At 38.1% G+C, this 11165-nt stretch overlaps 1 protein-coding gene across 1 annotated transcript in view; it reads left to right on the forward strand.

Annotated features, from left to right (window-relative positions):
- The window catches only part of frmpd1a (FERM and PDZ domain containing 1a), a 34968-nt gene extending 24216 nt beyond the window's left edge, over positions 1-10752 (forward strand). The window contains exons 8-17 of the mRNA XM_079850462.1: positions 650-745; positions 1038-1163; positions 1697-1816; positions 1926-2062; positions 2847-2970; positions 3329-3421; positions 4551-4733; positions 4834-4978; positions 5531-6604; positions 6818-10752. Coding sequence (XP_079706588.1) covers positions 650-745; positions 1038-1163; positions 1697-1816; positions 1926-2062; positions 2847-2970; positions 3329-3421; positions 4551-4733; positions 4834-4978; positions 5531-6604; positions 6818-9489 — 4770 coding nt within the window. The 3' untranslated portion in view covers positions 9490-10752. The remainder of the gene's footprint in view (positions 1-649; positions 746-1037; positions 1164-1696; positions 1817-1925; positions 2063-2846; positions 2971-3328; positions 3422-4550; positions 4734-4833; positions 4979-5530; positions 6605-6817) is intronic.
- The last annotated feature ends 413 nt before the right edge of the window (positions 10753-11165 follow it).

Consider the following 11165-nt stretch of genomic DNA (forward strand, 5'->3'; position numbering starts at 1 on the left):
CATTCTGTTCATTCATGCTATGTTAGTATTCACATTCACTAATTTACAAAAAAAAAGATAACGTGAATAAGCGATAAAGAACATAAGAGCGAGAGAATATGAACAAAAGATGTAGAACAATAGAGAGGCATTGAGAGGGAGAGGTTTGGCAGTCTACCCAGTCTTGGGAAAAACCTTAGTCAATAATTTAGCACTTATTTATTAATTATTAAATTAACCATTAATCATAATCTCTGTGTAACTGTGCTGACATGGTGTATAGTATAGCTGAAATTTTGATTATGATAGAGCACCTTAATATAGATAGAGCACAGTTAACCTAAAAGTAAAAATTCTGTCATTATGTTTCAGTGAATTGTTCCTTTAGGTGGAGTGCCGTGAGTCTATTCATTTCCCTCGACCCAAGATGTTTTTTAATTAACATCTAATTAAAATTACCCATTATCAGGCACACCACATGACTAAGGCAGTGATAAAGCTGTTTTATCTTTGTTGTATGCAGCCTTTTGAGTGCTTAATCTTTTTTAATGTGATAATGAGACTGATAATATTCCCTGGCTTAACTAGAATTGTTTAAACACTGTTGAAACAGGCAGTTGTTTTGCCATTGCTACAATATATTGAACATATATTGACCTTTGACCCCCAGGGTAACTCTCTGCTGTTCCTGCCCAATGTTCTGAAGGTCTATCTGGAGAATGGCCAAACGAAGGCTTTTAAATTTGAATCTAAAACCACTGTTAAGGTACTTTAGACATATTTACTGTAGTCTGTTGTTATGTGATGCCTTATTTTTCAGTCAGCATTAATTATGTTGCTTTTTTTATGATGTTTATTGGATAATTTGAAGATCATTTCATGCATGATCCAATCGCAGTATTAGGGACTTTTTGGAAATGCTATATACACTACCATTCAAATGTTTAGGGTCAGTAAATTAAAGCAAGTATGCATTAAATTGATCAAATGTTTAAAAAAACTGGGGTACTTTTGAATTTTGTATTCAACAATCCTGAAAAAAATGTATCACGGTTTAGGACATAGTGATGACTCTGAAGGAGAAACTATCAATCACCCGGATCGAACACTTCTCTCTGGTACTTGAGCAACAATACAGCATCAGCAAACTATATCTACTACACGAGGAAGAGATTATTCAAAAGGTACAGACACAAACACAAGAAAAAATCAGTAAATGATCATTTATTCATCCTCATGTAGTTACAAACCTGTGGGACTTCCTTTCTTCTCTGGAACACAAACTATTTTTTGAAGAATATACTGGCCACTTACCTCCATGTAATAAAGGTGAATAAGGATGCGGGCTGAAAGTCAAGATCTAAAACTCATAAAAGCAGTCCAAAATATTTTCAGTGATTACAACTTTCTTACACAAAGCTGTCATTTGACTCCAGAAATCCTTTTGCATATGGACCACTTTTATGATACTTTCACAATTTTTTTTTTTTAAATCCTTTTCCCCTTTCACTTTCCATACATTAAAAAGAGTATGTTCTTCATATCACCTTTTGTGTTCCACAGCAAAAGCAAAGTCATACAGGTTTAAAACACCACAAGGATGGGTAAATAATAACAGAATTTACATGTTGGGTGAAAATGTTCCTTTAAAGAGTTTAGTTACTTCTTTCTACACTCACATACAGTATACATCTAACACTCTGTGTATATATGACAGGTGGCTGAAAAGCAGGAGACTCACGACTACAGGTGTCTGTTTCGTGTCTGTTTTCTACCGAGAGACTTTAAGAGCATGCTCAAAGAAGATCCTGTGGCCTTTGAGTATCTATACTTACAGGTGTGCGTTTGTGTCTGTGTGTATATACAGGCATTTAAATAATAAAAATAATAATATCGCCACAGATTGATTTTAGATTGTTTTTAATAGTTTGTGTGTATGTGTGTAGAGCGTGAGTGATGTATTGCAGGAAAGGTTTGCAGTGGAGATGAAATGTAATACAGCTCTCAGACTGGCTGCTCTACTTGTACAGGAAAAACTAGCAAGCAGTGGACAATCTCTTAAAACACCTCTGAAGGCCATGATGTGAGTACACACACACTAACACATGAGTGTCCATGCTATTTTAACTAATAAACGAAAACTTGTTGCTGCATTTTCTAGTTGTCCTCCTTAGCAAGTACACTACTATTCAAAGGTTTGGGGTCAGTAAGATGTTCTTTTTTTTTTTTTTTTTAATAAATACTTTTATTTAGCAAAGCTGCATTCAATTGATCAAAATTGAAATTCTATTAAAGAATTCTATTTAAGAAAAAATGTCTCTAATCATGTTTCCACGACCAATTTAATAAATCTTTCTTGAGCACCAAATCAGCATAATGATTTCTAAAGGATCATATGACTGAAGATTGGTGTAATGTAAAGTACTGGAGAAAAATATGATCAAATTGAAAGCTGTTATTTTAAATAGTAATAATATTTAACAATATTATTGTAATGTGTAGACTAACACGCACAAAATCCAAGTTAAATAAAGAGTCTTTTAATAAACAATGTGAGCACGTAGGAGGAATGAGAATAGCAACTAGACTTAACATAAATAATACTGGACGAAGAGGAAACACAGGGCTTATAAACATGAGGAAACGTAATCAGGATGAAACAGAACAGGTGTGTGGGACTAATTAACAAACAACTAGGAAACGAATTAACTAACTATCAGGAACAGGAACAGATCAAACAGAGTGAAAAACTATAACAAGACATAACCATTACAATTATTGTTTTTCTGTATTTTTGATCAAATAAATGCTGCCTTGGTCATCAAAAACTATTCATAGTATTCTGTCTGTACTATTTCTGTCTGAAGGAAGGAGTGGGGTATTGAAAGCTTTGTGTCCCACACCTTACTGCGAAACATGAGAGAGAAGGACTTGAAGAAAGCCATCAGTTACCACATGAAAAAGATTCTATCTCAGGAGCCAAAGCAAAAGGTGTGTGCATGTGTATACTGTATTTGTGTTCTGTCCTGAGCATTGAGTGGAAAAATGTAAATCATGTGCATAGTATACAGTATACCTGTAACTCTAAAATAAAAAAACATAACCCATACTGTGTGCCATAGAACAGTGATGGTTTCAAATAGTATCGTGACATATGCCATGTTACAGAATAATACTATATCCATTTATCATGTTTTTTTGTTTTTTTTTTTACTTTGAAAGAATATCATGGTACATGTAAAAATATACCATAGCATTCCCATGGTAGATGTGCTCAAAACATGAATATTTTGTTAGTGAAGTACAGTACAATGTGCATTTACATTATTTCCCATGGGTGTTTTCATAGGTGATCTCAGTGAATCGTGCTAGACTGAACTACTTGAATGAGATGTCTGAACTCAAGTCCTATGGAGGAAAGGCTTTTAGTGCAACTATGATGGTAAGAGATGCACTCTTAATATCCACTTTCAGACATGAAATCCATTAAACTGCTGTAAAAAAAAATTGCCATTAAATGTACCCCACCTGCATTTACACACGCAATGGCTTTACATCTTTCATCCGCATTGCTACCACTCACACATCAGCACCAAAATGCCACTTTAGAAAGTCAGAGACCTACATTGCACATGCTCTCTTCAGTCTTAGAATTTTCCAGTCGGACCAGTAGTTTAGATTCATCGGGGCTGGGTTTTTTTTCAGGTTTTTGAAAGTCTCTTATTCTCAACAAGGCTGCATTTACTTGATTAAAAATAAATTAAAAACAGCAAAATTGTGAAATATTATTACAATTTAATTCAACTGTTTTCTATGTTAAGATATTTTAAAAATAGCAAAGCAGAATTATGCCCTGTTATTTTTTTCGGTGTTACATGATCCTTTAGACATCACTCTAATATGCTGACTCAAGTAACATTTCTTAATATTATTATTACAGTTGAAAATAGTTGCGCGACTTAATATTTTTGTGGAAACCGTGATACATTTAATGAATTAAAAAGGTCCAAAAGAACAGCATTTATGCAAAATATAATTTTTGTAACAATTTATAAGTATTGACTGTCGCTTTATGCGCCCTTACTTATTGTTAACGTAATGCCTCATTGATGGATAAAGTATTCTTTTCTTTAAAAAACAAACAAACTTACTGACCCCAAACTTTTGAATCGTAGTATATTTTTACATTTTATTGATGCAGCTGTATACACTTTAGAAAAATATCTTTAACTTCTTGATCCAAATAAATCCAATAACAGCACTATTCAATACGTCACAGAAAAACAAATACTTTTATTCAAAAAGTATATGTTGAGCCCTGAAGTGGGCCATTATTCCTTTCCATAAAAATGTTACCATTCTGTTTTAATTCAAATAGCCTGTATTTCTAAATAAAACAGGTGAGAGTGAGGAAATGAAGTACAAAAAAAAAAAAAAAAAAAAGATGAGATTAAATGTTCACATATTTCTATTTTGGTTTATTTTTTTGGTTTATTTGGTTTTCTCACTGCTGTCCATTCCATATATCACATGCTTTATCACATACTGTACGCTCTTTCTCTATTAACTAGCTGCAGGACAGAGAGTCAATGGTGAGTTTGTTGGTGGGAGCTCAGTATGGGGTGAGTCAGGTGATCAACCATAAACTGAGCATCATGACCACACTAACTGAATTCAGCTGCATTACCAGAGTGGAACTATTACCCGAGTCTGACAGAGTTAGTCTGGTCAAGATCTACCTGCAGGATATAAAGGTAAACAATAAACATGCACTCGTACTTCCATCTACATATACGTACACCCAGTCTCTGCTCTGACTTTGTTTCACATTGGTCACACTTTTCCTGTTTTCAGCCAATAACGTTGCTGATGGAGTCAGTGGCAGCAAAAGATTTATTGTGTCTGGTTGCTGGATACTGCAAACTATTTGTGGACCCCCAGATCTGCGTGTTCCCCTGGTCAACTAATTCAAAGAGCCACCGCATATCAGCAGAGGAGGGTATACAACCTATTTGTCTGTTTTACTGAATTCTTTGTTCTGGTGAAACATTTTTTACTTTAAAAACAGAATTTTAGAATGTGGTAGGATTTTCAAGTTTTTTTAAAGGCATTTCTACAGAGCCACAAAAATAACACTATCAATCCTAACATTATAAATGCAAATTCTAGTCTAATGCAGAAAACAAAAAATATTCCATGCTTCAGGCAAATTCCCAGAACTCCACTTCCACTCCACACTGGTTACATACTATAACAACATTCTAAAAATAGCAAGTTGTGATATATTAGATAGACTCTTTAACAGTGAAAACCATTTGCATCTTACTAGTGTCTATAAAATCAAAAGGAATATGACATTTATGTCATTAGTATGAAAAAAAAAATGGTGGTTACAGTTTAGTGACAAACACGACTGGAACTAACCGCGAGTTGGAGAGTGGGGTATGATAGGCTGACAATGTGACCACATTACTGTTTTTGCATGTTTGAAAAAGGATATTTTCACAATGCGATTTATCTGAATTTTGTCTCTGCTTCTGCCTTTGTGTAGGTTATGTGTCACACTGTGGCAGTGACTCTGACGACTCAGACACAGATGTGGATGCTCTCCTTACTCATGTTGCTAGCACTGCTAAAAGCAACAAAACAGCAGTTAAACCCAAAGATAAGCTACCAGAGGGAACTGAAAAAACACAAAGTAACAATAAAAAAGATGAAGAGGTGGAGAAGGAAGGAGGCAAAGAAGAGGAGGTGGTTGAGAAGAAGGAAAAGGAAGAGGATAAAGAAACCATCCATGAACATGGTAATAATGGAAAGACAGTAGAAACAGATGATGAGAGAGTAGGCACAGAAAAGGAAGACAAAGAGCAAGAGAAAAAGCCTGAACAACCTCAGTGTATCATCATTGTGGATGACCCTTCATCTGAAGCATCTGATTCATACCAAACTGAATCACATTTCATGACCAGCATGTCCAGTGACTCTATAGATGCCCTAGAAGAGGACGACCTGATGACCTACTTCTCTACCAGACGCCCATGCCATTTACCAGTGAAAGACTCTTACTGCTGTGAAGACCGCTATTCACCAGCATTGTCTCCACAGCAACTGCACAGCAAAGATTCCCATTCTCAAAGTGACCTGTGCTCTACTGATTCCCATTGTGAGTCTGATATTGACCAATTCTTTTGCTTTGCTGCACTCTCAAATATTGCTGAATGTCTACCTAGTCCCCCTGCAGCCAGTGAAGAGGAGGACTGTGAGGAGTTGGGGCCAGAGACTGAAAAACATGAAAAGAGGTCACCTGCAAAATGTCCTGGAACCACCCAACCCCCTCCTGGAGACTATGTGTTCACCTTTGAACAAGGAGACACTAGACACTACTACAATATCTGCTCCAATGTGACCCCTGACAGTGCCCGCAGCATTCCACAACCTCTCTCTCCTCCAGGTCCTATAGAAACACAACCGGATCGGGAAGGAAGGGAAGTAAATCAGACAGTAACAGTGCCAATTTTTCAACCTCCACCAGGGTTTGGAGACAGCAGTTCAGATGATGAGTTCTTTGACGCTCAGGAAAGATTCATATCCCCTGAAGAACCCTCCTCAAGTACGATGACAAGAGGTATGACGTAGGGAAGATTCTCTATGAAATGTTCTCAAATTATTATAACAAATGTTGTAGAAGTTAAAGAAGTTAGTTAATCATATGAAAAAGTAGTTATCTGCACTCATCAAAAAAAAAAGAAAGAAAAAAAGAAATCATATCCAAAATAGTGATGTAGAGTTTTGCTAACAAATACTTACCATGTGTATTTGCTGATATTTCTCTTTATAGAAAATTCTGCAAAGCCAAGCACCATAAGCCTAGGTGGGATTGGCATCTGTGTCAGTGAACAAGAAGCAGAGGATCTAGAGAAGAAACAAAAGGAGGAAGGAAAAATGATTACACAAGAGGAATTTTCAAATTTCAATAAAAGATCCAAAAAGCGTCGCTCATTTATGGAAACAAATTACACATCCCTGGTATCATTCCCAGAACATGATCAATTAGATAACAGCTATGGAAATAGCATACCAAGCTATGGTTCTATATCAGTCAACTATGGTGCTGGACAAATAGCTTGTTTTGATGGCGGATGCTCAGATCAAGGTCCATGTCCAACAGTCTCATCTCTGACCGATTCTGAAGGAGAACCATCACCACTGGAATCAAAACCCATCAACCCATCCAAAGTCAATGGATCAGGACCAGATAATCGTACTGATACACAAGTGGGACACTCAAACAAAGCATATCAGCGGAAACAGCAACTTATAGCGATGGAACCAGATTCCATGGAGTTCAAATCAGTCTCTGAGCTAATGTCTTCAGTATCGCCAACTATAGTAGCAGTACGCTCCCGCATGGACCTACAGGACAAAGGTAGTTCCAGTAACCATGGCAGAGATGATGAGGAGGAGGGTGCAGTTGGAGGTCTTGTTGAGAGACTGTTTGGAGGCCACTTGTTCTTTGATATATCTGGAGGAAAGTGTGATAGCAGTGTTTTATTTGGTCAAAGAGATGACCATGTAACCAAACAAATGGAGGATTCATCCCAGGCCAGATTAGTGACCCAAAAGAGCAGTTCACTGCCAAGACTAGGCCAGTTATCCCCATCAAGTTTACCCTACTTCCATCTCCCGAGTATATCATACACCACAAGCCCTAATATAGACAAGGATGATGATACTGTATATCTAGAATCTGGGATGGGAAAATGCTCAGTGGACCCCACGGAAAGGACAAGAAGTCAAAGCATGTCTGCCTACTTTGGCAGTGGTGCACCACATTGCCCATCAAGACAATTATTTTCCCAGCCAGTCGTAGGACCAGAATCTGATGAAACTGACAATTCTTGTAACGCTTCCATCCAAGAACTGTCTTCTGGCGTTCCTTCTTATGAACCAGCCCAGAGATTCCTTCTTACGCCCTGTTCATCTGGCATCCTTGGGCAACTTTCTGCCTCAACATTGCGGGGAAAGATCCAGAGCCTTCCTCTCTACTTATCACGTTCCCAGGAAATGCTAACTGCCAGTTCTAATGTCAGTGGCAACGTTAAGCCTGTGAGAAGACTTTCAGAAACACAACTACAAAGAAATGAAGTTGAGGTAGCAAAAGAAGTGACTGAGGATGTGACATTGAATGTAGGTGCTCCTGAAGTAACAGAGGTAAAAGTGGTTACCATAGTATCTGAAGAAGTAACTGAAGTCATTGAGGAGATAAGAGAGGTCAACCATATTAGTCCTCAAGCATGTGGACAGCATAAAGCCAAAACTGAACCTAAAGAGTTTTCTGTATTAGCCATATCCCCCTTGTGTTCCAAAGCAGACAACTCTCTCCAAGTCAGCCCCTCATCTGTAGTGGTTACTACACAAAACCTAAACGGACCCTGGGGGGTGGTAACATCCGGTGGATTACAAGAATATAGCTGCCCTCCCTCAAGCACAACTCCCCAAAACTTTACGTCTAGCTGTGGGGTTTTCACAAACTGCCAGTCCAAACCTACCATAGCCCAGCCACAATCCTTGCCCAGCCCCAATCAACATAAGAAACAAGACCTTAGCTGCAGCTCAGTACTGGCTATGGGTTGTGACACTGTAATGGAGAGTGCTGAGACACCTTTAGAGGTCTGCCAGACAGTATACACCAACTGTTTCAGTGGAGTTCTTGACAGTGCCAGCTTCGATGATGAACTCACTGTCTACGAGTTTTCCCGCAGAACGAGCCAGGGTGAAACAGGGGATACAGTGCTGACATCTGTCCCTCCTTCCTCTCTCTCTGCATCCCCTGCATCTTTCTCTCCATCTTCTCCATTGCCCTCATTCCCTCATCTAGTACTGCCTGCTTCGTCATCTACAGAGCTCAGTCCCCTTCTGTCTCCCCTGGATGCTCCGAACTGCTTCCTAACGAACCCCCATGGAGATATCATGACTTCACTGCTGACTCGCCGGTATCCCCTACCACCAACAGGATTCCTTTCTTTGCAAAGGGATGTGGATACCATCTTAAGTGTTCTTGCTGGTGCTATAAAGAACCAAGATAGGGTCCACGAGCACCCCAGGGATACCTGTGTGGCTCACTTTTCAGAGAACAAAAGGCGATTACATGCAGAGGCTCGGGGGCTTTTAGCTGGATGCCAGCGTGTGGTCAGGGTTGGGCAGACGCCAGAGGAAACACTTCAATCATTGTCTGAAAGCTTCCGCTCGCTGGTACAGCTGACAATTGTATGCTTATGTTTCTCTAGTTGCCAGCGATGCAGGGAGCGCCATGTCCAAGCACTTACGGGACTAGCAAATGTTGCAAAAACTTATCAAGACTTTGCTCGGGCAGCAGAGCTTGTGGGAAGTGCTAGCGAAAGGAAGACATGTCATGATCTGAGTATTAAACTCCTGGCTCGCCAATGCACTGCACTGACAACCTCAGTCTTCTGCCTCACCCAGCTCTTTCGCACTCTCACTGCCCTTTGACATTTGGACTGTTACATTGAGTAGTCATCCCCCCCCAAATCGCAAGAAACCTGTCAGAATAACTCAAATGTGGTTTAAATAAACTTGTTGAGATATAACATTAATATTGAGGCAGTGTCCAAAGGCACTGTCATACCAGTAATAAGCATAAACTAATACATACACTCACACATACAGACACAGAAACATAAAACCTGCCATTTAAATGTATTGAATGGATTAGCCTAAAATGACAAATGTACTGAGAACAGAATTTCTAAACAGGGTACTAAACAGCTTGTTTTGCAGTATTTGTATGTTGGGTATAAGTATTTAGTATTGAATGTAATTCTAAACTATAACTGTCTTTGTACTATGGTTGTCAGTTATTTATTCTGCTTCATGAGGAAAGCATAGACAGGGATTTTCCATAGTATCTTCCAACATTCTCTGCTATCTTTCTCATAATTGCTCTCTCTTGCTTCCTCACCAATGTTATGCACATACAGTATTCTCTTCTCAATACCTAGTGTCTATTAGAGAATGTTATGAAAGCTTTCTGCAGTAATCACCTGGGTTATAAATGTTTACTAATACAAACAATATTTTACTTGAGTTGCCAGTAATGTTACATGTTCTTTTAGAAAAATATACCAAAGCCTACGGATGAATGATTTTGCAGAGTGAATGCAGATTCATTCAAAAGACTTTACATTGACTTTTGCATATGCTTTACAGCTTAATAAGGGGGAGGGGGAGGGGGAGGGGGGAGTGGTATTATTTGGATCATTAGATTATCTTTGTGGAGAAATAACAGTATAATTTTTGGTGCCATTGATTTATTATTCACTGACAAGTTATACCTTTTTAGTCATTCCTCCCCCTAAAATATTTTAGTCTTCACAAAACACTGCGCACATAATCATACAATGATCAAATTATTGTAGAAAATGGTTGAAAGGTGACAGGAGTGGAAAATTACATATTTGAGTTTGAGAAAATATAAAAATGACTAAATTAATAGCTTACTTAATAATAGTAAATTAAGTAATTTACCTACCAGTCCAGTACGTGTCAGAATACCAAAAAGCTGCCATGCACTCTCTTCTTATAGGGCATGCTGTAAGCCATAGACATACTGTATACATTGGAAATAGTGGGATGCATGCAAAAATGAATGCATGATTGAAAGATTGACCAGTGAGTGAATGAATGGTTATAACAATGAAAACCAGCTTTGTAATGCAGCATTCACCCCCATTAAAATGACTTCTAAACAACTGGAGAAGTCTGTTTTATTAATTAGACTTCACACTATTCTCTTCCATATGCCAACATATATTTGCTTCAACGCCACGGTACAGCCAGGAATTTATATTTATGTTGCGCTGACTGATGTGGGTCAGTGGATTTACCACTGAAGCCTAGCTGCAGATACAAACTCATGTAAGCAAAAGTTTTCGGTCAGAGTGCGATTGTGATATTCCCTGTCAGCTGAGACTGATTTATTCAGTGAGTGAAAGTGTCTAATTGGGATTGCCCAAATAAAGTGAATGGTAGGCTAATTGGCTAGTCAAGTGATCTTAACATTGCAATGAAACTGAAGATCTTTTCTTCATATTGTGACGTAGCCTACATCCAAGTGTAAAGGGATTATTGAAAAAAAAATATATATATGGCGGGGATTTGGTTCTATG

Source organism: Squalius cephalus, assembly GCF_949319135.1.
Source record: "Squalius cephalus genome assembly, chromosome: 2".
Classification (NCBI taxonomy): Eukaryota; Metazoa; Chordata; class Actinopteri; order Cypriniformes; family Leuciscidae; genus Squalius; species Squalius cephalus.